Raw genomic sequence first — 27733 nt, forward strand, 5'->3', positions numbered from 1 at the left:
AAGCATCAAGCTATCCTTCGTTCCAACGCAAGCAAGTGCTATTTCGACACCTTCAGCGATGTCTGTTTCTGGTTCGGATGGCGGCGGAGATGACCAGTAGGCCGAGACCATCGACTAGTTGCCGCCTCCGATTGACTGCTTGCAGTGTCTACATACGCGACCACCCGTGCTTAGAATTCTTCTTTTCACAAGCGCTTCCGCTTTCTTTTCCTATCTCTCCTCGTGGTATTCTGGGCGCATGTTGCGGGAGAGAGGAGAGAATATGATATTCTCGCGACATTGTGGCGGTAGGAAGGCTTTGTCGGCTGTGCCCTTTGTTTTTCGGCCCACCCATTTTATGATGGTTCGACCCGTGCTTGTCCTACTTAATTATGCTGAGCGATCCTCATCGCTCCACCCAGCGTCCTCTATGCCGCGTCCGGTGAGCGCGTCTATCATTTTCATTGGTCCTGCCTGCTGTTGAGGAACGGCGTGGTGTACCATGTCGGCTTATTATGTATGCCTGTATCAGTCTAAGGAGGCTTCTTTCTTTCAGGCCTCTGCCTTTGAGTGCGACCCGCCTGAATATCCTTGCTACTTGTGCCGCGTGGTTAGTGATTCTTTTATGCTTCAGTCATTATATCCATTTTTTCGAACAAAAAGCCAGAGGATTCCTTTTGCTGGACTCTAAGTGCGATTTTTCTGTCGACCTTAATTTGAACATAAAAATGACGCTTCCACCTTATTTGGGGTTATATAAGAAATATTTGCATTTTTGCGGGGAACACGCGAAAACCATTTCTGCCCCGTAGGACACAACGGTGTTTGCAGCCTGCAGGAGTTCCTGTATGCCGTCATCGCTGCTATTGTTCATCCTGAGACTAAAGTCGTCTGGGTACATTCAGAAATTTAGACCTTTAGAGGAATAAGAGTGACCCGACATAACAACGCTAAAGAAAGTGAGCGGGGGGGGGGGGAGGCGAGAGCGTCAAGTCATGCGGCGTGCCTTTACTTCCCAGGTGCACCATGGAGGATTCTATGCCCTGAATATTGTGTTCCAACATCCTGTTTTTAGGCAGTTCAGTTCGGTCGTGTCCGACTCATCATGAGCCTATGGACTATATCACGCAACGCTTTCCGGTCTCTCATTATCTTCCTAACATCACATCTAACCATCGCGTTCGCTGCCTATTCTTTGGTGACCCTCAACCTTTCCCAACATCAAATCTTTCTCCAGCGACTCCTCTCTTCTCGTCAGATGACCAAAGTAGCTGTGCTTAAACTTTAGAATTTTGCCCTCCAATGAGCAGTCAGGGTTTATGGTCTACAATATCGACTGACTTGATCTTCTGGCAGTCCAAGGAATTCTCAAGACTCTCCGCCAGCACAACAACTCAAACGCATCAATTCTTCGGCGGTCAGCCTTCTTCACAGTCTACCTCTCGCATCCATACATCACAACTCGAAAGACCATAGCCCGAGTTATGCGGATCTTGGTTTGCAGACTAATGTCTCTGCTCTTTACTAGGCGGTCAAGGCTTGCCATGGCTCCCTTTCCCAGAAGCAGGTATCTCCTAACTTCATGGCTGCAGTCTTCTTCCGGGGTAATCTTAGAGCCCAAGAAGAGAAAATCTGTCACAACTTCTAATTCTTGTCCCTTGATGCTCCAGGACTTGATAGGGCGAGACGCCACGATCTTTGTCTTTTTAATATTCAGTTTGAGCCCAAACTTCTCACTCTCTTCTTGCACGCGCATCAGAAGTCTCTTGAGTTCCACTTCACTTTCTGCCATTAAAGTGGTATCATTTGCATATCTAAGGTTGATACGTTTCCCAGCAGTCTTCACTCCAGCTGAAGATTCGTCCAGACCGGTCTTCCTCGTGATGCATTCTGCATATAGGTTAAATAGGTAGGGCGACAGTGTGCAGCCATGTCTCACTCATTTCTCAATCGGAAACAAATCAATAAGATTATGCCCAGTTCTGACTGTGGCCTCGTGCCCTTCGTACAGGTACCTGAGGCGACAGATGAGGTGAATTGGAATTCCCATCTCTTGGACAGCTTGCCACAATCTGCTGTGATCTATGCAGTCAAACGCTTTCGCATAATCAATAAAGCAGAAGTAGATAGATTTCTGAAACTCTTGCTTTATCCATGATCCAGCGAAGGTTGGCAATCTGGTCTCTCGTTCCTCTGCCCTTGCGAAACACAGCTTGCACGTCCGAAAGCTCCCGATCCACATGCTGCTGCAGCCTACCTCGGATAATTTTCAACATCACCTTGCTAGCATGCGAAATAAGCGCGATCGGGTGCTAGTTGGAACATTCTTTTGCACTGAATTTATTCGGAATGGAGATGTAAATTGACCTCCTCGAATCCTATGGCCACTGCAGGCTTGTCCACATTTGCTGACATAATGTATACAGACCGCTAACAGCGTCATGGTTGAGGTTTTGAAGCAACTCAGCTGGAATGCCATCAATTCCACTAGCTTTGTTCTTAGCAACGCTGGGTAAGACCCATTCAACTTCACTCTTCAGATTAACCGGCTCGAGATCAGTAATCGCAACTCTCTTATGTTGGGTTTGCACATCCGGGTCCTTCTTGTACAGTTCTGTGTATTCCTGCCACCTCTCCTTTATCTCTGAGGCTTCAGTGAGGTCCCTACCTCTACCTCGTTTGTGCTTTATAACGCCCAGCTTAGCAGAGAAGCTTCCTTTGATATATTTGTCTTATACAGAGCTCTTGTGTTTGTCAGTTGGCTGTTGTCCTCAACTGCTTGGCACTGTGTGTTCAGGAATGCATTCTTATCTCTCCTTGCCATTTTCTGAAAATCCGCATTAAGAACATTGCACCTTTCACTTCCCCCATAACTTTTACCCTCCTCCTTTCCTCAGCATTTCGCAAAGCCTCTTCAGATAACCAGTTTGCTTTCTTGCATTTCTTTTGCTTTGGAACTACCTTAGTAGCAACTTCTTGTATTATATCACGAACATCAGTTCACATCTCTGCAGGCTCTCTGTCTTCTAGACCTAATTCTTGAAATTGATACCTCACTTCCACAGCATATTCTGATGGAATTTGGTCCAGATCATACCTGAAAGGCCTTCTAGTTTTCTACGTTTTCCTCAATTGAAGCCTAAATTTGGCATCAAGAAGCTTATGATCGGTGCCACAATCGGCCCCAGGCCTTGTTTGTAATTACATCTCCTCTCGCCGACTCCTAATTACTGCACTCCAGCGAGAATGGTCTCATGTTTTACCTGGTCAAATACTTTTGTACGATCTAGTGCAAAACTTGCCATCGCGTCTGGATTTCGAGTTCATTATGTGTTGTAATTGAACCATCACGTCCTGCGGGCTTAAGCCCGGTAGAAATCCGACCATCTTCTGCGGCCACAGGTCATTTTGCTCCATGAAGATTGTTATCCTTGTTTTGGATCACGCGTTCCATGAGCTTTCGAATGCACGAAGTTAGAAAACTGGGTCGATCGGTTTTGCGATTCCAGTAGTTTGCCCGGTTCTCGAATTGTACTTCTTGCATGTATTTGGTTTCTGCCATTATAGAGGCATCATTTAGGCTTCTGAGCAATTTATTTTGTTATCCCATCTGTGCCTGGGTCTCATAGCGTCTTTAAGCTCACAATTTCGGCTCTAAACTCCGCCTCTCTGATGGGCGCGTCGAGGCCTGGTCTCTTTCTGAGAGCCCGCGTACTGTATAAGATGAAGAGATGCTGTATTGCCGACATAGGTATGTACTAGTGTAGTTATCAATTCCGCTGTGTTTCCTCAAGCGTATCTTTAAATTGCTATCGTCGTGCTCATTGTGTTTTAGAACTGTCGAGATCAAGGAGATATCGTAGAAGGCTCACCATCTTGGAAAGGCTCATGTTGCAATCCATTTCATTCCCACTGTTGCTCCAGTTGTGTTCAGACATGTAATTTCATAATCCTCAATTTTCTTATTGTCCCTGGCTATTTCGTCCTCATGTGTCGGTTCCATATTTCATAGCGGAGTAGCCTTTTCTTACCCTTTTCGCTTCCCAAATGTTTGGTTTGTGGGGTTTAACGTCTCAAAGCTACTCAGGCTATGAGAGACGCCGTAGTGAAGGACTCTGGAAATTTCGACCACCTGGGGCTCTTTAACGTGCACTGAAATCGCACACCAGACGGGCGCCTTGCTTTTCGCGTCCACCGAAAAGCGGCCACCGAAGGCGGGATTCGATCACGCATCCTTGGAAACAGTAGTCGGCTGCCAGCCTTACAATGCCGAAACATGTAAGGACCCATAACCAAAGCGGCACGTCTCATCAAATATTATGACCTCCCTTCAGGTTGAGCGAACAAGTGGGATTCTAATGGCTCCAACCTTCATCTAACCCACAGTTGAGTCCAGCCTCCACTAAGCTTCCTTCAGGTTGAGCCAACCTCCCTGCGGGTAGAGCACTTAAGTATTATACGGTTGAGCTCAGCCACAACTAATCTCCCTTCGGGTCGAGTCAAGCTCCCTTCGGGTAGTGCAATTGTAAAATCTCGGCATTTCAAACAAAGGAACCGTCTTTATTCTGAATTTCGGCGAACAACCAAGCTCCTTTCGAGTGAGCATAAAACCAGAAACGAGAGGCAAGCCACACTAGGACACCTGGACGTAACGCAGCCAGTGGACAAAATATTGTCAACGCCTAGGAGGCGTATTCTGGAGTTAGCAGACTAAGATATCATATTAGCATCAATTAGTTAAAATCATTTTTTCCTCAACAAAAAAAATTAACTCTATTAAAGTAGCAGTCAACCTTGTATTGTCAAAAAAATAAAATCAAAAAATAAATTTTATAATTTACTCCTTTTCGGGGAGAACAAATAACAAACTGAATATAAAGTTGGAGATGAAATCATGTACCTATTCAATTACTTTGACTTATTAACTGCCTTTTAACCATCTTTGTATATATTCTCCACATCTAACTTTTAAAAATTGTTTTAAATAAAAAAAGTCTTAACTCCACAATAAACCCAATCCGTCTGCGCAAACAGCTTTCACAATAAATACCCATCCCAAATTATTACAATTACTCTCATTTCAGCGAATCCTTCCATTATAACATCCGTTTCTTTTGTTTGGAGGGGTGGGGGAGCCTAATGAACAACTACCTGAAAGTTCTCCAAACTAAACCTTAAGCATCTTCAGCCAAGGACAAGCCAAGCAAGCTAAAGCACTTACAAGACATCAAAACAAAGTGAAGATAAATATGAAATCTTTAAGACGGCAAGAAAGATGTCAAGTTCATGCAAGACAACATAAGATTCCCTAACATGTTAGACATCAGAAAAGTTATAAAGCACTGCAATCCAAGAAAAGAAAAGAAAAGTATATCGCAAATCAACTCTCCCGCTGTGCCCACTCCAAGGGCTCTGGTTTCGCCAATGGTAGATGACCTTTTTTTTTTAACTGAAAAATTTTATTTAGTTTTTCGCCACGTTTTTCCTTTGAAATTATTTCGCTTGCTACACATATGTGGTGCGGGCAGAGGCTATTTTTTATTTTTTTTATAATGCCTCAACATAAAGCATGGCATACCTTCGATCGGTTTCTTTAAGCTCCGCAGTGTCTATGCTCAATCCCTCTATGATTTCTATCATTTTCGACGCGCTTTTAAGCATCCTCGTTCGCCGTGGGTGGCTTTGACTTTTCTTAGACCTGAATAGATCTAGCATCTCCCGGAACTTGTGAAGCTATTCAAAGCCTCAAAAGATGAGTGCAAAAGTCAGCCGACCTAAACCTTGCAAACTTCAGAATCCGCGGTGAGCGCATCCTAAATAGAGTCTATTCAAACAGAAATTTCTAAATCCAGTGGCAGAGGTTGAGCGCCAGCGTTCGCCGTCGATGACGCCCATCAACTGCGCATCCGCCTCCAGCTTGCTCGCCGTGGAACCTCTACACTGCCGACGTTGCTATCTGATCCGAAGTAGCACACATTCCGTGGCCTACCTGGGGCTCGTATGGGCAAGTTGGGCTTGGGCAACCACAATAACACCCATGAGGGCCCCTTTAGGGATCAAGCGGGCAAGCCCACAATAGGCTTGCCCCTGCTTTTTCCATCTGGGCATCATGTAGGCCTGGAAAGGGCTAACTCAGTACATATTCCCACATCTGGCCCTCATGGGTCCCGCTTGGAAAATTTCAGGGCCGATGTAAATAAAATTTGGGCTTTGTGTAGGAAAAGCCTGGGCTAATCTAATTGGGGCTGCCCACTCAAAAGCCAAATAGGTCCCGCATGGGCCGCGGTGGGCCTAAATACCTGTACGCCCGCAGGTTGCCTACATGGGACCCTTGAGGGGTAATAGAGGGAAGGTCATACGAAAATGTGGAATTCATGCAGAAAATTCCGGTGCTGCCCTCAATAGGGCTGCCCACCAAAAACCTAGATAATTCCGCATGGCCGTTAGCGGGGCAAGCAAGTACTCCTTCCCGCTTCTGACCGCATTGGTCACTTGCGGGGCAAATTAGGGCAGATGCGATGCAAATGTGGGCCTAAAGCAAATAGAAGACGGGCTAGTCCGATTCGGCTGCCCACGCAAAAGCAGAATAGGTCCCGCATGGTTTGCGGCCGAAGTGAAAAGCGAGCACACCCCCACGCTGCCCGCCCGGGTATTTCTTGGGGTACTTGCGGGAAAATGCAACACATGCAAAATGCAACACCATTTTATTTATGCAAATAATGTTATACCGGCCACTAATTGCCCCTTCTGGATGTTTCACATAACTGTCCTAAGCATATCTATGCCATGAATTATGCAGTATCGACAGAACATACACAAAAGTAACTGTTCTGGATTACGAGTATGTACTGAATGACCTCCAAATGTTTCCTGCGGTATTACTATTCTACACGCACCACCGAAATCAATATTCAGAGCAACGTGTGGGAGGTGGTGTGGGCATGCCCACATTATTTTAGTGTTGGGAATAAATTTATCTCATGTTACTGCGTGTCGCATTTAAAAAAAAACAATAACGCCTAATGTTTCACACTTGATGATTATTGGAACTGGATGATTATTGGAGGGCAGCACGTGGGTCAGCCCGAAACGGACTGGCTTTCGCAAATCCCACGCCTGTACAATTCAGGTATTGGAGGGATTAATCGACTTCAAAATTAAAACCATGTATAATGGGATGGCGCTGCCTGCACAAACGTGGGACCCCTTAATGATTCTGGTGTGCTGCCCACATTCGCCTACCTGGGCTAAATGCGGGCAGCCCTATTTGGCCTGTCCACACGGATACAGGTTGGGACCGATCGCGGCAAAATTGGGCAGTCCACGCGGGGCCCCTCTGGTTACGTGTTGCAAATCCCACATGGGGCCCGTATCGGCTGCCCTCACTGGCCCAACGCAGGCCCCCACGTCATAGCCCACTTTGTGCTACTTGGGGTGGCGTAAAAATCTCGCGGAGTCTCCCGAAGTGTGACGCTTCTTGCGGATGCACGCACGAATCGACACTGATGATCCTATAAAGGCTTTCGCCTTAATAGTTGAGACGTCGCGAGACCACGCGACGCTAAGTCGGCAAGACATATCGACCAAGGTAATCGAAGGCCTGGGGCCGATTGTGGCACCGATCATCAGCTTCTTGTTGCCAAAATTAAGCTTCGATTGAGGAAAACGCAGAAAACTAGAAGGCCTTTCAGGTATGATCTGGATCAAATTCTATTAGAATATGCTGTGGAAGTGAGGAATGGATTTCAGGAATTAGATCTAGAAGACAGAGAGTCCGAAGAGAAGTGGACCGATGTTCGTGATATAATACAAGAAGTTGCTACTAAGGTAGTTCCAAAGCAAACGGAATGCAAGAAAGCAAACTGGTTATCTGAAGAGGCTTTGCAAATAGCCGAGGAAAGGAGGATGGCAAAAGTTATGGGGGAAAGAGAAAGATACAAGGTCCTCAATGCGGATTTTCAGAAAAAAGCAAGGAGAGATAAGAATGCCTTCCTGAACATACAGTGCCAAGCAGTTGAGGACAACAGCCAATTAAGGAACACAAGAGCTCTGTTTAAGACAATCAAAGATATCAAAGGAAGCTTCTGTGCTAAGCTGGGCGTGATAAAGGACAAACGAGGCAAGGACCTCACTGAAGCCTCAGAGATAAAAAAGAGGTGGCAGGAATACATAGAAGAACTGTACAAGGACCCGAATGTGCAAACCCAACATAAGACGGTTGTGATTACTGATCTCGAGCCGTGCATCCTGAAGAGGGAAGTTGAATGGGCCTTAGCCAGCCTTGCTAAGAACAATGCTAGCGGAATTGATGGCATTCCAACTGAGTTGCTTCAAAACCTCCACCATGACGCTGTTAACATCCTGCATACATTATGTCAGAAGATTTGGACAACCCTGCAGTGACCACAGGATTGGAGGAGGTCAGTTTACATCCCCATCCCAAAGAAAGGCAGTGACAAAGATTGTTCCAACTACCGCACGATCGCGCTTATTTCGCATGCTAGCAAGGTGATGTTGGAAATCCTCCAAAGTAGGCTGCAGCAGTATGTGGATCGGGAGCTTCCGGACGTGCAAGCTGGGGTTCGCAAGGGCAGAGGAACTAGAGACCAAATTGCCAACCTTCGCTGGATCACGGAAAAAGCAAGAGTTCCAGAAACCCATCTACTTCTGCTTTATTTAATATGCAAAAGCGTTTGACTGCGTAGATCACAGTAGATTGTGGCAAGCTCTCCAAGATATGGGAGTCCGAATGCACCTCATCTGTCTCCTCAGGAACCTCTATGAAGGACAAGAGGCCACAGTCAGAACTGGGCATGGTCTTACTGATTGGTTTCCGATTGAGAAAGGAGTGAGGCAAGGCTGCATACTATCGCCCTGCCTATTTAACCTATATGCAGAGTGCATCATGAGGAAGGCCGGTCTGGACGAGTCTTCAGCTGGAGTGAAGATTGCTGGAAAACGTATCAACAACCTTAGATATGCGGATGATACCACTTTAATGGCAGAAAGCGAAGTGGAACTCAAGAGACTTCTGATGCGCGTACAAGAAGAAAGTGAGAAGTTTGGGTTTAAACTGAACATTAAAAAGACAAATATCATGGCGTCTTGCCCTATCAAGTCGTGGAGCATCAATGGACAAGAAGTGGAAGCTGTGAAAGATTTTCTCTTCTTGGGCTCTAAGATTACCTCGGAAGGAGACTGCAGCCATGAAATTAGGAGACGCCTGCTTCTGGGAAAGAGAGCAATGGTTAGCCTTGACCGCCTAGTAAAGAGCAGAGACATTAGTCAGCCAACCAAGATCCGTATAACTCGTGCTATGGTCTTTCCAGTTGTGATGTATGGATGCGAGAGTTGGACTGTGAAAAAGGCTGACCGCCGAAGAATTGACGCGTTTGAGTTGTGGTGCTGGCGGAGACTCTTGAGAGTTCCTTGGACTGCCAGAAGATCAAATCAGTCGATATTGTCGACCATAAACCCTGATTGTTCATTGGAGGGTCAAATTCTAAAGTTAAAGCTCAGCTACTTTGGTCATCTGATGGGAATAGAGGAGTCGCTGGAGAAAGATTTGATGTTGGGAAAGGTTGAGGGTGGCCGGAGAAGGGGTAGGCAGCGAACGCGATGGTTAGATGGCATCCTCGAGGCACTGCAGATGAAGTTATGTGATGTTAGGAAGATGGTGAGAGACCGGAAAGCGTGGCGTGACATGGTCCATAGGATCACGAAGAGTCGGACACGACTGAACGACTGAACTGAACTGAACTGAATCCTTCCTAGTTGGGAGGGTGATACCGGAGTCGAACTCGAGATTCTTGAAACCGCCTCAGATGCGCCACTCTCGCACGTTCTTATGACTTGGTTAAACTGGGGATAAATATCTATGCCCAACGACCCTACACATATTGTGGAGACTCACTCATGCATGCTAATGGTTAAGACTTAGGCGAGCACCAAAGCACGCAAACGAGGATATGCAAGGTGTGTCACCAGCAGAAGCCGTTAACGACATCTCGTCATCATACCCTTAACGGGCTTTCGGGAAGAGAAAGAGGGGAGAAACTTTTATTTAAACCAGCGAATGAGGGAGCTCCGGCCCTCCGTCGCTTGGAATTGATGGCGGGGCCGCGCCTCAGACACAGGCCGGCAGCCTTTGTTGACCGGCGCTGTACCAGGCCAGCTGAATGGTGGCTAGCTGGAGCCAAGGGTCCGAGCTGCGCAGCATGGTCTCCCAGAGTTGCGGCGTCAGATGTAGGTCCCTTCCGGGATAAAAGAGACAGTCCCAGATGATGTGTTCGAGGGTCCTTCTCGAGTCACAGTATGTACAGTATTCTGATCATTCTCCAGGGAGCATATGGCTCACCAAGAGCGGGTGTGGAAATGTCCCAGCCATAAGGCGACGCCACTCGAAGGCCTACCTGCAATTAAGGGTAGAGGCTCGCGGAGTAGCCACCTGCTTACTCAGTCGAGAAGGCTGTAAAATATTGGTGTACGTTTTGACACAGTCAACGCTCCCCGCTTCAAGCCCTCCCTCTCTGCCGCCGGCTCGGTGGTAGAGCCCTCGAGCCATGGCATGGGTGGATTTGTTGCAGGGAACAACAGCGTGCGCCGGAATCAAAATCAGTTGTACAGTTCGCGAGATTGGATATTGGTATATTATTCGATTCGCCTGTGGAGCAATTAACCCAAGACTGTAATTTCGTATCACAATTTTGATTCACATACTACGAAACGCGCCTTCGTCTAGGCACAGAGTAGAGCTACACCCACTTCTTCAATAATCTCCGGAGATCTAGTTTTCAGAGTGGCTGCGGTGATCGGTCTACCCGACCCGCTCATTACCGCTGCAACCATAAAGGGACTTGTCCCTCCGGCAGCAACTACAAAGGCGACTCTCTCTTGCGGTAGGCGGCTAAATTTCCTACAGAGCATTTCAGCTCTCTTTTCCCGACGCTCCTTATGGCGTAGGGAATAGATGTGCTTTGGCAGCGGAGGTATCCATAGCCTGTCCTCTATAGCCATGTCTATTTCAAATTTTGGCTGGGTGCCTCCACAAGTGTCGATTCCTAGTTTTTTCAGTATGGAATTGCCTGTGGTGATTAGGCGGAGCTGTTCTACCTATGAAGCGCGCAGCGATCTCATTCCAAGTGCTATAGAAGCCCAGTTGCAGGAGGCTAGCGGTGGTAGTACAGCGCGAGAGACCAAAGGCTCTTTTAATAGTTGTCAGGATGAGGCTTTCTAATTTCTCTCGTTCTGCTGCCTTAAGGGGTAGGTATGGCGTAGAATAGCTGATTTGACTAATGATAAATGTCTGGATTACGCACAGACGATTCTTTTTCTTAAGTCCTCTGCCCTTTCTCGAAACTCGGCGGATGAGACTAACTGTTTGAGATACATGCCGCTGAATCCTCTTAATAGTTTCTCCCTTATAGCCATTGCACTTGTCCTTTTACCGAAATTTGTGTATCCACTTTACGCTCGCTCCGTCGGTAACGTGGATTGTAAATAAAGAGCTCTGATTTTTTCGGCGAACATACAAGCCCACGTTTTGCTTACAAACTTCCCGCGAGCAAAACTGGGGAGATCGATTCGAACACAAAGAAAATAATATGAGCATGCCTAAGACCAGGGGGCTTCTTTTCCTGAACCCCGCGAACTGGAAAGCTCAAGCAGGCACCAACCTCATAAAATTTAGCAGCAATACAGCAGCCGCCGAATTTCTGTCGGTCGTCCATCGTTGCATGAATTTGGTAATCCCCACGACCGGGACCCATAGGTGCCGACTGACATTTCTAAGCAGCTGCCCTGCCTCATACACTTAGTGCGAAAGACCAAATGGCGCATCAGAAAGTTCAAACGTCACAGTCCGCGTCAAATATATGAAGATTCGCAGCTTTGAAGACTGCCAAGCATGCCCCTAGTCGGCTTTCAGTTCAGTGCTTGAGTAATCTTATGTAGAAAAAAGCATTATTAGGCGGAATCGGCATCAAGCTCCTTAGTACGCATCCGACCGATTGCAGCTGTCAGATGAGAAACACCAAGACCTTTGCACGCAACGTTTGAAGCATTACATCCGCCAAACATTGCCAGCATACTTCTTGTAGGTATTCTCGCTGGTGGGTTAGGAGATTTAAAACACCCGGATTCTTGCACTTCCTATTTGAAGCCAGACAACAACGATCAATTACGATCTGGTAGTTAGCGAATGACATGGCCGACCCTCCGACAGATCAGACCTGCCACGAAGCGCCATTATCATTTCTGTGTCGCTCATGGAAGTCGCCAGCCAGGTGAATGGCACCAAGTGGTGGTGCCGCAAGACCTAATGATATGGCTCTTTTGGAAGGGCTCGTTTATATGGAGGCGTGAGATCTCGCGACCACCTAAAAGTCACGAGTATGCCGCTATAGGTAGCACGGGAGTCTACTCCTTTGGCTACGAGGTGATGATACTCTTGCTGAGTTCGAAATGTCCAAATGCAAATAATTTGAACAGCTACAAGATCCCAAATCGGGTCTCTTTAAGCACCTTTCTGCTGGTGGATGCTTGAGAGGCTGGTGTTAATGTGTCTCTATTTATTTGCCTAGGAGATAGCATAAGCATATACTATGCTGTTCAAACGTAACGCTCTGGCGTATATGCGGCGTGAATCTATTTCATCGTCTGCGATTTTTCCGCGCTGTTATCGCTGTGAGTGGTCGTGCCAGCGAAAATAATTGTGATTTCTGTTCCAGCGACAAGAAGACATAACGGCTATGGCGGCTCGAACGATCAGAGCGCTGAGGTTTAAAAACTGCACAGCGCGTGGTTTCCTAGGATCGTTTATTTGCTTGCATAAGAAACAAGCTTTATTTGTCAAACAGACAACCCATGCACAGTATAAGAACGTCCAGGATGATAATAGACAGTTATTCACATCCTAGCCCTTCTGAACTGATTTCACTGTCCCCGTGTAGTAATATAGTTCAAAGTTGTTGCAAGTGTGCCCTCCTAAACATGCAAAAATCTTTTTTTATGTGGCGCTTTCGCATGGCATGAGCTGACCGAAATGTTTTCAGCACTTCCCTATTGCAAAAACCAGCGTTTCCCAGCGTCTTCCAGTGCGAAACCTCCTAGGGTTTCGCGCTAGGGGCCACTGTTTTTTTTACGTTTTTCGTTGCTTTTAAATGTACCTAACTTGGTACGTTACTTTTTACCTTTTAATTTTTATCGCAGGCTTTTTTTGGGGGGCGAACAGTGCCGCCACTGCGGAGCGTGCCAGTATGCCGCGTCCCAGTGCGCCCAGTTTTCAGAGCCACACTGGGACCATAATCAGATATGGCACTGGGGCGCTAGGACCCAGTGGCATTGGTTATTGCAATAGCGTTGTTAGGTGCTGCTGATGTTTATTGCAATTTCCATAAAGTACTAAACGCTATTCTACGTTGCTGAAGAGAGGTTTCTTCGTTTCTGCATGATACCGCTTGGGTCTGTGCTATGGCATACCGCTCGGTCTGCCTTAGTCAGAGCTATCCCCACTATCTGTCCCTACGACTTTGCAGACTTTCTTCTGCACGACGTCATCTTGATTCATGACACTCCCGTCAACTGCTCACAGATCGCAGCCGCTGCATTCTTTCCCAAGTTCATCATAACGTTCTCCGCTCATGAGCTACTCGTCCCCAGTTTTATACCGTACACAAACTAACGGTATTATTGAGTGCCTTGATCGCACTTTGACCTACATGCTGCCAATGTGTGCGTCATCCATTATCGTGACTGGGAAGTCTCTTTATCTTTAATAACATTTAATAACATAATAATTTAATAACCCTAATATCACCGGATGCTCTTCCTTCTGTCTACTTTTCGGCCGTGGCCCTTTAATTCCCTGCGACACCTTACTGCCCCTTGACGACTCTTCCTGCAGGTCAGGTACGCTTCTAATACCACTGCCAGCGCTGATTCCACCAGTCCTCTTGCTCGAGACCGGATTAGAGCATCTCAGCGTTCTCAAAAGTACCGTTACGATCTCCAGCACTACCCCTCTGGTTCCCTTGTATTCTTCTGGCTTCCGGCTCAACGTGTGGGCATGTACGATAAACTTCTGCTTCGCTACTTGTGTCCTTACCAAGTCTCTTGCAGCAACTCAGACATGGCCTACGAGGTAATGCCTCTGCACCCCGTCTGTTTCCACAGCCCCCCACCCAGAAGTTGTGCATGTCGCCTGTCTTAAACCCAATATTTCGCACTCACCTGTGTAATATACGTACTGGGACTGTACTTCTCCTGCATGGGGTATTGTTACGGTACGCAGCCTAGGAGGAGATGTAGTAGTGCTGTGGTAGTCGACAACGACGACGCTGAATCTAGGCTGTAATTTCTCCCGAAAGGTTTTTGCTGAGGACGAACTGTAGCGGCTATGTCAGAGTGTATTTCGTTGCACTATTTGTACGCCTGTTGAGGTTGACGTCGCAGCGTGTAGAAGTTTGCTATCTGCATCATAAGATGCCATGTTCAGACTCTATTAGTTCGGCATATACCGAGTGGCCAGTGTTCCTTCTTTCGATAAGGTATCCGGTATCTTCATAGGGCTTGAGTTTGAATCTAAATCTTTCTTAGCAGGCAGAAAAAACGATTGCAACCACCTATCTTGTCCGCCTTGTCCCCTCTGAGACCGAGAAAAAACTCGAGTGACCTAATGAACTCAACACCAACCCTATTAACCTGTCTGGCTATGAATTAGTCCCCAGAATGCTATGAAATAGATAGAAGCAGGCTACCTCTTTAGGTTGAAAGATTAGGGAGAGGAATTTCTTTCTTAATCGCTAAGATAGTTAGGTTTAATAGCAGTAATGCCAAGAATGTTGGTGCGAAACGTGCAAAAAGGTCAACGACTTAGGTTTCTATAGCATCAAATATTTGCCTAATGATTATAATTGTATTTGTCATACATATGGCAATGTTGTCACAGGTAGAGGTGGTTAGATAAAGAAGTCGGGACTCTCGTGACCTACTCACCATAGGCTTACTATCAAAAACTCATATGGAAAATTATAGAAACTTTATCGATAGCCGCCAATTACAATATTACCTCAGAGAGGGGTGTTATACTATTAGGCTATGGGCTTTGACCACATTCATGAGCGATGCCTGGTTTCTAAGCACCTGTGCCAAAAAAAGTGGCAGATATGCTGGAAAGAGTGAGTAGCTTACCTTGCTTAGAACCGCTATCATAACTTTTGATACGGATACATTGTATAAACTGTGCACTTCAAGAAGGTAAATCGCATAGTGCTACTCATTCCCCTGCCACAGCGCTATGCTTCTTCTGAGGATTCTAAGTATTTTGTAATTTACTGCCAAAACACCCACTGGTAAAAAATACTCGAAGCTCACGTGGACATGCCACATCAGATGCTGCGTAATCTAGCTTGGAAGGAAACCGCACCGAGAGGTCTCAACATCTGGGAATGCACGCAACTGAAATCGACGAGTAGCATGGTGTAGCGAGGAGTAACATGTTTCAAAAACCAATTTCGTCTGGACTTAGACCTGAAAGTTAATAATTCTTTTTTTTTATTTACCCCTGTGTACACCACTTCGCTACCGTGTTGTTGCATGTTTAACCAGAATTTTTGTGGTATGCAATAAACTGGACTCTGTACGCACCATGCTGGTTGCTATTTTTTCGCAAAAACGTTTTTCAATAAAATTTAGTCACGCGATGTCACGTGCCCCCTGCTTATGCCGATAAAGAAGGAGATGCATAGCTGTAGCAAAGCAATATTAACATTGCAGTTCAGTTCAGTTCAGGCGTTCAGTCGTGTCCGACTCTTCGTGACCCTATGGACCATGTCACGCCATGCTTTCCGGTCTCTCACTATCTTCTTAACATCACATAGCTTCATCTCCAATGCCTCGAGAATGCCATCTAACCATCGCGTTCGCTGCCTACCCCTTCTCCGGCGACCCTCAACCTTTCCCAACATCAAATCTTTCTCCAGCGACTCCTCTCTTCTCATCAGATGACCAAAGTAGCTGAGCTTTAACTTTAGAATTTGACCCTCCAATGAGCAGTCAGGCTTTATGGTCGACAATATCGACTGATTTGATCTTCTGGCAGTCCAAGGAACTCTTAAGAGTCTTCGCCAGCACCACAATTCAAACGCGTCAATTCTTCGGCGGTCAGCCTTTTTCACAGTCCAACTCTCGCATCCATACACCACAACTGGAAAGACCATAGCACGGGTTATACGGATCTTGGTTGGCAGACTAATGTCTCTGCTCTTTACTAGGCGGACAAGGCTAACCATTGCTCTCTTTCCCAGAAGCAGGCGTCTCCTAATTTCATGGCTGCAGTCTCCTTCCGAGGTAATCTTGGCGCCCAAGAACAGAAAATCTGTCACAGCTTCCACTTCTTGTCCATTGATGCTCCAGGACTTGATAGGGCAAGACGCCATGATCTTCGTCTTTTTAATGTTCAGTTTAAGCCCAAACTTCTCACTCTCTTCTTGTACGCGCATCAGAAGTCTCTTGATTTTCACTTCACTTTCTGCCATTAAAGTGGTACCATCCGCATATCTATGGTTGTTGATACATTTTCCAGCAATCTTCACTCCAGCTGAAGACTCGTCCAGACCGGCCTTCCTCATGATGCACTCTGCATATAGGTTAAATAGGCAGGGCGACACTATGCAGCCTTGCCTCACCCCTTTCTCAATCGGAAACCAATCAGTAAGACAAAACTCAGCTGGAATACCATCAATTCCGCTAGCTTTGTTCTTAGCAAGGCTGGCTAAGGCCCATTCAACTTCACTCTTCAGGATGCCCGGCTCGAGATCAGTAATCACAACCGTCCTATGTTGGGTTTGCACATCCGGGTCCTTCTTGTACAGTTCTTCTGTGTACTCCTGCCACCTCTTCTTTATCTCTGAGGCTTCAGTGAGGTCCTTGCCTCGTTTGTCCTTTATCACGCCCAGCTTAGCACAGAAGCTTCCTTTGATATCATTGATTGTCTTATACAGAGCTCTTGTGTTCCTTAATTGGCTGTTGTCCTCAACTGCTTGACACTGTATGTTCAGGAAGGCATTCTTATCTCTCCTTGCTATTTTCTGAAAATCCGCATTGAGAACCTTGTATCTTTCTCTTTCCTCCATACCTTTTGCCATCCTCTTTTCCTCAGCTATTTGCAAAGCCTCTTCAGATAACCAGTTTGCTTTTTTGCATTTCTTTTGCTTTGGAACTACCTTAGTAGCAACTTCTTGTATTATATTACGAACATCAGTCCACATCTCTTCGGGCTCTTTGTCTTCTAGATCTAATTCTTGAAATCGATTCCTCACTTCCACAGCATATTCTAATGGAATCTGATCCAGATCATACCTGAAAGGCCTTCCAGTTTTCTGCGTTTTCCTCAATCGAAGCTTAATTTTGGCAACAAGAAGCTGATGATCGGTGCCACAATCGGCCCCAGGCCTTGTTTTTACTGCTTGTATAGCGCTTCTCCATCTCTGCCGGCAAATAATATAATCGATCTGATTCCTGTACAGGCCGTCCGGTGAAATCCATGTGTACAGGCGCCTCTTGTGCTGTTGAAAATGAGTATTCGCTATGGTCAGGTTGTTTTCTTGACAGAACTCTACTAGCCTCTGCCCAGCTTCATTTGGCTCACCAAGACCGAACTTGCCTGTAATTCCGGATATTTCTTCACTCCCGACCTTAGCATTCCAGTCTCCTATGAGAAAAACGACGTCTGATGATGGGGTGCGGTCTAAAAGGCATTGTAGGTCCGCATAAAATCTCTCAACGTCAGCTTCTTCAGCAGCAGTGGTCGGTGCATAGACTTGGATAACTGTTATGTTGAAAGGGTGACCTTGGATCCGAAGTGAAATCATTCGGTCGTTTTTGGGGTTGTACCCTAGCACTGCTTTGCCCATTCTTCTGTTTACTATGAGAGCGACCCCATTCCTTCTCCTGGATTCGTGCCCACAATAAAAGACATAATGGTCGCCGGAGTTAAATTCTCCCATTCCGGTCCACTTGAGCTCGCTGATACCCAAGATATCAATGCTCAATCTGTCCATTTCTCGCTTGACGATATCCAGTTTACCTTGCGTCATAGATCTTACATTCCATGTTGCTATGTGATATATATCCTTGCAACATCGGACTTTCCGGTCGCTTCCCGACACATCCACAACTGAGCGTCCTTTTGGCTTTAGCCCAGCCGCTTCATTCGTCCTGGAGCTACTAGGAATCGCCCTTTGTTCATCCCCAGTAACATGTGGGACGCCTTCCAACCTGGGGGCTCATCTTCCGGCGCCATATCGATAATGGTATTTTGACTGGCCATAGAGTTTTCTTGGCAGGAAATACTGGAGTGGGTCGCCATTACCTTCTCCAGTGAATCACATTTTGTCAGAACTCCCTGCCGTGACCTGTCTATCTTGGGTGGCCCTACACAGCAGAGCTCACGACTTCATCGAGTTTCGCAAGCCCCTCCGCCACGACAAGGCAGTGATCCATGAAGGGGAACATTGCAGTACTACCCCCTTTATCGTGCCTTCATAACCACTTACGAATAAATCATCTACAACAATAACGTCTAACAAAATAAAACATATTTTTGCTCCACCCAACAAAGTACTTCATCTCCTTCCGAACAGTTTGCGTCGCCTTGCAATAGTACCAGTCGATAAATTTATAGCGTAAAAACATGCAATTAGCCATTTTAAGCATGCGTTTAGCCTTTACAAGTCAAAAACAAAGCTTCAGTTCCCCCAAACGTTAACAATTAAGCTGAAAATTTTCTTTGGTTTCTTGTTCGTGCTAGCTAGAAGCAGTCATCTGTAGTTGTTTTTTGCTTTGAACGTGCAAAAGTGATCAGAAATCTATTTTAAAGTGGTATGTATTTCAGTATGAAAGACTGCTGGCTGGTGCATACAGGCACCCGATAGAAAGAACAGCTGAGAAGTTTGGGAAGCAAGAAAAAGCCGTAATTTTAGGGCTCTGAAAGCACAATGCGAAAATATATTTTTGTTTCCTTCATTTAACTTTTAATGATTGAATTCTTACCCTACTTTAGGGAGAAAACTGATTCTACACGTAATATAGTTTTACTCTTCATTGCTCCAGGCTCGAATTAAATGCCTGAGGCTTGAAGTGATATCGTGAACCAAGAGCTCCAAACAAAGGTCACGACCGTTTGCACCTTAAAAGTCAGAGAAAGCCGATTTTGCAAGCGGATTATGTAATTTCAGCAAAAACACTTGGAAGATGTTTCAGAAAACTGTCTATTTAAAACACACAGTCGCATGGACAATGCACTGATAATCACTGTGTGGCTTATGCATGTATAAGAGCTCGACCACGGTCAACGAACTGAAGACTAAGAGTGGCTGTGTGAAGAATGCTGTCTGGAGAACGTCCACTTAAGCGGTGCCGCCAAGAAATACCTAATTTTTCTTTCAGATTATCGTAAGCAAATCTGCTTCTGGGGCCAGGATTTGACTGCAACTACAAATATGTGCAGGACATAAGGGACTATTATAATACCAGCACACACAGACAAATGTCACTTAGCAAAAAAAGGTAATAACGATAGAGCTCACGAGCATGACGAGGGCAAAGCACTCAACTACGATAACTACTCTTATTTATGTCACACATGTGCGCCAGCGGTGCTTCGATATTAGTCAACTAAAAAAAATGAACACAAATAAATAAGCTTTTCACAATCTCGTGGCTGACGAAACAAGCATGTAAGTCAAGATAGCGCGGATTTAATCGTGGCCCCGCATTGTGTATTACGTCTTGTGCATGAAATCTAAATACACACGTTGTTTTCTGAGTAAACCACCGTGGCAAGCGCGCAGTTGTCAGATAATCTTCGGATTGTTGTTCCGTACTTCGCTTTTTGGATTACATAGGGTGTGCCTTACGTTTTTATAAGGCATGCAATAGGTAGCCAAGAGCTCAATTTATGTTTGGTAATGCGTGTACTTAGCACAAGTAATCGCCGCAGACCCGAACCATGAAAGGGAAATAGCCAAAAGGATCATATTGGGGCTAGAGCTAATACGGTAAGAACTATGTCAGGTCACGAACGGTTGGTTATCAGTACCTCTCAAAAGGAAAGTACCTGGAACCTGTATCTGAATGCTCTACTCACCTATGGCGCTGAATCGTCAGTGCTATGAAAGAGAGTTGAGCAAAAATTGAGGACCGTGCTGAGGAATATGAAATGAAAAGCTGTAGGCATAACGTTAAGAGACAAAAAGCCTGCCGAACTGGTCTGGGAAGAAACACAAGCTAACGATATTTCGATTGAAATCAAGAACGAGAAATAAGCAGCATATTTTCAGTGAGCAAGACGACCGATGACCCCTGTGGGTGGGAACCTGGATTCCAAGAGGCAAAAGGCGCAGCAGGGGCTGCAGAAAGGTAGGTGGGTGAGGGTAGGACGTGTGCAGGGCTGAAATGGATTCCAAAGGACTGGGTGGAATGGACATGTGTTGAAGAGGTGTTTGCCCAGCAGTGGGTTTATGATGACCGTCCCAGATCAACTGAACTTCTGGGAGAAGGCCTAGTGAAGTGTTCAGACACCTTGACCAAGATTAATTCTTTAACTTAAAGCGAGACCCGACAGTAATAACGAACGTCCTCCTTTTCGCTTTCATCGAAAAACTGCCGTCGTGGCTACCATTGCAACTGTCAGATGATAGAGGGACTAGGCTGCCAAATATGGCCTGCCTGAGAGCCACACCTTACTCGCTAACCTATCATTACCCATTCAACACCTCCGGCAAACGTCCAACAACCCATTCCCCATTTCCTGCACCAACGGTGACATCAGGTTATAATGAATCTCCCTCATATCCTCATTGGCACAGCTAGGGTCCGTATGTAAGTGCAAGACACACTAGGGTCCTTACATTGAACAACATGTCGAGGTGAGGGCCCTGGCTTGCACTGAAGTTCGCAGTGGGCGCCTTGTTCGCAACATGGACAGCCGCCGGTGCGTGACAAATGCCTGAATTGTCATCGCAGCAATGAGCAAACGAGGCGTCAGATCCTCGTGAGAGCTTAAAACGCCTCGCCGAGAGCAACCAATATGTGGAAACAAAGAGTATCATGAGACTGAGCGGATAAACTATTTCAAGGAATGATCCGATATCCTCGTATTCAGAAGTAGAATGCAGAAGTAATTTGTTGGAGTTAGTGAGTTAAACTCTTTCGGGTCAATAACGTTTTAGAACTCCAAAGCTTATAACTGCTAGGTAGTCTCTCATTTTCTGATGAAACAGCATATCTTAGGCTCCGTGTTATATAAGAATTATCGGCTGAAATCCGAGCATGAACGTCCAAATATGACCTCTCTGTACCTACTTCCCCTCTCCTATGAATATGCCTTCCTTCTAGCTCTAATCGATAATGATTATTCACTCACAAGGCTAACCTACTCACCACCTTATTTTAATGGAATCACAACAGTTTGTATAAAAGCATGACATGTCCTTGCTAGCATTGAAAATTCTAGTTTTTTTTATTTTGCGTCTTACAGCCAACTTGTACCTATTCTCATTAAATTCAGCCGACAATTCTAGCTTTCAATTTTGTCTCGGTGGGCTGTTATCTTTTTAAACTCTCCAAAAATAACTGCTACATGTGCACGATCCCTGAATAATGTCAATGTGGCTAAGTTGGAGGGGGTGGCAGCGATGGTGGCAGTTGCCAAACGGCGACCGGAACGTAGCTCCAGGGAGAGGCAGGGCCCAAGGCAGCAGGGGATCAAATTTCACCTCCACCACTTGTAAAAGAAGGCTAGGTCGAGACGGCGAGGTCGTGACGGCAAGGACAGCGAAGCCTTGTCTAGCGTTTTAATCCGATCACGAACCCAGGCGCGCGCCGGAGCCGGCGCCGCGGGACGATGATGATGGTATGTAAAAATGAAAGAAGAAGATCATGGCATGTACAAATGAAAGAAGGTCCACAGAAGGCTCACAATATTTTAGAGATATTTGTAAAAACATGAAGCAATCGTCCGTCATATCCAAAATACTCGTTTATCAGGTGCATGATCTAATGCGAATTTTTGGCTATCATATATAGCACAAAATCAAACATCCATGGTTCATTCAGAGGTCATGCTGCTGGCGAATTACAGCATATTTGAGTAATATCATTCGCTATACGAAATTGCACGTTCATGAACCTCAAATATTGTTCACAAAGCTTAGGTTTGAAATCTTGACACAGAAGTTGCAATGCTGTGACATTATAGAGTTTGCGAATGTTATCGTATAAATCGAATAAGGGATCCAGCGGCGTCATTTTCCTAACAGGTATCAAAACCTTTTGTGTGCCATTAAAAAAGCTAATATCGAGCGCCACAAACTCTGATGACCAAGAATTTACTTCCCGGGATCCTCCATCCAGGCCACTGAGCAGAATGCACTGCCTATCCTGGGACAGCCATCGCTGGTATCCCCTGCCCTACGGTGTCCTCTCCCCCGCGCCTGCTTAAGGCCTGAGAAAGGCTGATGAGACAACTGTGTTGTCACGCCCAAAAATTGCAAAATATTGTGACCGCAGGTGAAAGGGCAAAGCAAACAATTTTGGAAAAGGTGCTGGCTACTTTATGGGCATGTCAAAAGAACCTATACTGTTCTGGACTGGGCGACCACAAAAATATCGGTACATCAATGCACGTGGCAGCGTTGTTCAAAGATGTCCTGGACTAGAGATGCCACCTAGCGCAGCAGTGCATTGTGGCCTGCTCTATCAAACATTTAATAATAATTGTTCATGCTATCCACCCGCTTTCCCATGGCAAAGAGGTATGCACTCGGTAAAAGCTAGATGCACGTGGTTGGCGAATGAATTCAAATTATCACCATTTCCTATTTAAAATAAAGTACGGAAGAAAGCCAGCATTCCATAAATATTGGCTCTTGTCGTACTAAACGCAGACTAAACGGAGCGTCGTTGCTAGAAGGGGACAAAAATCCGGCAAGCCGCAGCACTAACGTAAGCCGCGAGAATGAAAACGTTAAATATAAATATGCTCGGAGACGCCGAGCGTAGTTATAGGATTTGTGACATGCCGTAAGCCCCATGTTGTCGTTACTGCAACGTTGCTCATAACAAGTGGCGTCAAGTAAAAAGATCCTAAAGGTGTTTTAATGAAAACATTTCTCCTGCGGTCCATGTATATGGATCGCGACGAAACATTCACAGAATGTGCGGATTCGAGAAGCAGGGTAATCTTACCCTACATGGAACACATCGCATAGAGCTTTTTTAATTGTTTTTTTTATTTTCAAATGCCTGCAATATTCAAGAAGCGATTATTCTAATGATGCTAGGAACCCACAGCATGACGTATGAATAAAATACAAAAATGATTAGGAGTACCCTCAAGCTTAGCCTGATATTTAGACGCTATACCGCATTTAACACCTTTCATTTCGCGACTGTAAACTTTTGTTCGTAAAGCTGGCTTTTCTGCAAAGGGCAGAGTAGTATCTGCCTCAATTTCCAGTGGACACCACACTTAGAGTTAACGGAATGTATGTCAGAGGTACATATGTCGTAGGTTTGTATCCCGTTCCCAAATCAGCCTCTCATTTTACTGCCAAACGGTCAGACGTCGCCTTTTAGCCGAACGAGTCATATGCTCTATTGCGTAAGAAGACAAACGGTTAGCATAACGTGCGAAAAGAAAAGCATAAAAGAAGAGACGTTTACGATAATATAATCAAACTTACCATTCCAGCATCGATCAAATGTCGATATAAACTCAGAATTCAATCGGTTAAAAACTTTAAAGAGGGACGCAGGTTGTGACTGGTCAAACAACGCTCATGCCTGTACATTAGCCATTTAAAACCAATCATGACAACGTACTGTGTGCCATGCAAGCATGAATCAGTAGCTGGGACCATTCACAAAACTATTGTCTCTACTTGAATGACCTGCAGTGCCACTAAGCATATTGTTTTCACGGTTTCGCTCCAAAGGTAGCTTTTCAAGATAAATACAATATATTGCATCCTGAAGAACTCAATTTCAACATCTTGTCTAACTTATTTTCTTGCAGGGTAACTTAAGTTCACAAATGGGATGACATTTGTTTTACCGTCAGCGTCGAGAGACTACTAGGGTGCAAAATGGTTAAACGGGGCATTGTTTTATTCGAAAATGTTTTCTTCTGTCTTTAACAAAAAGGCGCCTAAAAACATAACAATTCAATCGATCTAGTCGAAAGGTATCTGGGCGAGGATAACCACCACCTTTCGATTCATTTGTTGTCTATTATTAGTGTCAGCCCAAACCTTCTCTGTATGCTGGTGGTGGTGGTAGTGGTTGATTTATTATTTTTTTAAATAATCAAAAAGAAGGAAAATAGTATTGCCGGCCGCGGCAATTGCTATCTAAAAAACTGAAGCACTTGAGCAGCGGCCGGCGGGAAGGAAAAGGGGATAGGGAGAGGATAGCGAGGGGAAGTAGAGAGGGGAGCGATAGGAAGAAAGGACAGGGGGAGCTTTGTACATTGTTTACAAAGCCCAGACGGTCAACGAGTTCGCATCGCTCGCGCGCAAGTGTCCGAGCACTGTCCACAAATGCCTGCGCGCGAGCGGCCACTGCAATGGTTTACAAAATATATACATATCTATATATATATATCTATATCTATATATATATATATATATATATATATATATATATATATATATATATATACCATTGATGTATATAAATAGTCGCGCACGCGACACAATGCACCAGCTGCCGGAGTGAGGCGCCCGGCAGCATACGTCCAAGGTAGCACACACGGAGCGTTCAGGTCACGCACGCACTACCTGGCGAAAAGCAAGCGAGCTTTCAAGCCCGCCCGCTCGATGAACGCACAGAGTCTCATCATTGCCCTGTCATGGGTGCGCGCACTGCCTCGCGGCCATAGGAGCGTCTCGATGCTGTCCGGCATGATTCCGAGCGCCCTTAAAGCCGCGAGCATCTCCCGACGTGGCTCTGCGGATGCAGTACAGCGAAGCAGCATGTGCTCCAATGTCTCCACTGCACTGCAATCACCACGCACGTCGCTCGACGAAAGTCCGTGGCGCACCCGTCTTACCCCGGGCCACACGCAGCCGACGCGCACTCGGATGAGCATTGCACGTTGTAGGCACGACAATGAGCTAGCGCCGACAGCAGGGATGCGCTCTCCTCGCGCGATGCGTGGGTCCGGGTGTTGCTGACGGAGGTAGTCATAGACTACCGCGCGCACGTCCTCCAAAGCGAGAAGTTCGTCGCTGGGAGGGAATTGATGTGCGGCGGTGGCGAGTTCATCCGCTTGCTTATTGCCGTGTTTCCCGCAGTGGCCGGGCACCCACTGCGCGCGAATGCTGCACTTTCGCTCTGCGAGGTGCTCGAGGCGCTCACGTATCGTGCACAGCAGCGGTGTGCCACGGCCGGGAGTCTGCAGGCGGCTGAGAGCGTCGCGGGAGTCACACAGCAGTACACACCTGGGTGGTGGCGGAGCAATAGTGAGCAATAGGTCCAGGCTCAGGCGAAGGCCCAGTAGTTCCGCCGTGGTCAAAGAGCCCAGGTGTGCCACTCTTTGCTGGCGGTGCAACTGCAGGGCAGGGATGGTGGCCGCTGTGGCGAGCGAACAGCTTTCTCTCGCCACGGAGCTGTCAGTGAAAACAAGCAGGTGGTCGCTTAGTTGCTCGTGTATGACGGCTCTGGCTAACTGTTGCACCGCACAGAGTGGTGTGCTGCGTTTTCCCGCGATGCCGACGATCTCGCGCTGTACCTCCGCCGTGAGGGGCCAGGCGGAGCAGAGGCCGTAGGGGGGCGTGGAACGCGTCTGCTGGTGATACTCCGGCAGCGCCGCGCCCATTCTAGAGCGTGGGAAATTCCGAAGGCGCAGCAGGAGTTCACCGCCGTCTGGTACGCGGTGAAGGCGGTCGATGTGGTGCAGCGCTCGCTGTGTGGCCTGTAGCTGCAGTGGCCACGCGCCTGCCTCGGCAATTGTCGCTTCGCATTGAGAGTTACCCGGCAGGCCAAGGCAGGCTCGCAGCGCTTTGCGGTGCTGCGCCTCCAGTGCCCTCCACGATGGCTTGCGCACCGTCACGAGTGGCAGTGCGTAGAGAATTGCCCCCCCCGGCTGCTGCGTTGTAGAGGCGCAGCGCAGCCTTCTGGGAAATGCCCTGGCCCCAGGCGGTGCGCTTGTGCACGGCGGCGGTGGTCCTCTTCATCTGCTGGCATGCCCTGGTCGCCGCGGGACGGTAGGACCGGCGCTGGTCGACATCTAGGCCCAGGTACCGCACACAGCTTTTCCACGGCAGCGGCATTCCAGCCAACGTTAGCGGTGAAAGGCGCGCGCCCCTGCGAGCGCCGCAGGCCATGGCCGCGGACTTGCCCGGGCAGAGCGCCAGACCGAGATCCCGCAACCGGGCGTCTATCGTGCTAAAGGCCCCCTGTAGGCACTCTGACGCGGGAAGCCTCGCCCGACGGCCCCAGGCACCACAGTGCGATGTCGTCCCCGTACATGGAGACGTACACACGGTGCCGGTTGACTGCGGGCCGACAGCCCGGCACCGCCGACATCGCCACATTGAATAGAAACGGAGACAACACCGATCCTTGCGGAACGCCTAGATCCACCGGACAGGGTCGCGAGAGAGCCCCTCATACACGCACACGAATAGTGCGCGCGTTGAGGAAGCCCTGCACATAGAGCAACAAGCGCCCGTTCATGCCTGCCTCTTCCAGCCTCGCGAGGATCACCGCATGGTGGACGTTGTCAAACGCACTCGACACGTCGAGCAGCAACAGCAGTGTGACCTGCCGCGCCGCTACGGCGCGCTCGAGCGCAGAAACCACGTCTGCGATTGAGTCCGCCGTGCAGCGCATCCTTCGAAAGCCTGTCTGATGCTCATCGAACAAGTCCGCCTCCGCAGCCCGCGTGTGTAACCGCTGAACCGCCATATGCTCCATCACCTTACAGGCCGCCGACGTCAGCGCCACAGAGCGATATCCGCTGAGCTCCGTGGGTGAGCGACCTGGTTTCGGTAGCGGGCAGACGACCGCTGTGCGCCATTCCTCCGGTAGCTCCCCGCGTTCCCACACCAGGTTCAGTTGCCGCAGAAGGAGTTGACATTGCTCTGCGTCCAGGTTTCTCAGCATCTGGTAGGGCACCCCGTCGGGACCGGGCGCTGAGCGGCGGGTGCAGCGGCGCAGGGCGTCATTAAGTTCCACCGCTGTGAAGAGCGCGTTGCACGGGCCGTCGTCCGGGGCGGAGGAAGGGACATTGGCATAGGGACTCGGGCTCGGTGTAGTCGCCGCAATGGGAGCGGTGCTCGCGGGGCGTTGCGGCGCAAACCGGTCAGCGAACCGCCCAGCTTGTTGTTGGGTTGTTGGGCCGCTTGAGATGGCTAGAGCGGCGAGGGGCTGAGGGCTCACCTGAGGTGTTGTGATGCGCCGCAGGGTGGGGAAGAGCCGCCGGGAGCTGCGATCCTTCTCCATCGTATTGCACAGAGAAGCCCGCTGCCGGCGGTAGAGCTTGTTAGCGTGCCGCCTTGCTGCCGCGTCCAGCCGATTATAAACCATCCAGTCTTTCGGTCTGCCCGTCCGTAGCGCCCTGCGTTCTACCATGTCTTTCTTGTCACGGAGAAGGTCCCTTAGCGCGAACTGCCAGGCCACGGATCACAGTTGTGGCGAGCAGCGAGCCAAAGGTGATCTCACACCCAACGTCCACCGTTACCACGTTCCG

The 27733-nt window shown here is 47.5% G+C and overlaps 1 protein-coding gene across 1 annotated transcript in view; it reads left to right on the top strand.

The window, feature by feature from the left end:
- The window catches only part of LOC146209611 (4-vinylphenol methyltransferase 2-like), a 67778-nt gene extending 41528 nt beyond the window's left edge, over positions 1-26250 (top strand). Inside the window, exon 3 of the mRNA XM_084580667.1 lies at positions 26140-26250. Coding sequence (XP_084436793.1) covers positions 26140-26250 — 111 coding nt within the window. The remainder of the gene's footprint in view (positions 1-26139) is intronic.
- The last annotated feature ends 1483 nt before the right edge of the window (positions 26251-27733 follow it).

The sequence above is a fragment of the Amblyomma maculatum genome, chromosome 1, assembly GCF_055883805.1.
Source record: "Amblyomma maculatum isolate TAMU_Amacu chromosome 1, ASM5588380v1, whole genome shotgun sequence".
Lineage (NCBI taxonomy): Eukaryota > Metazoa > Arthropoda > Arachnida > Ixodida > Ixodidae > Amblyomma > Amblyomma maculatum.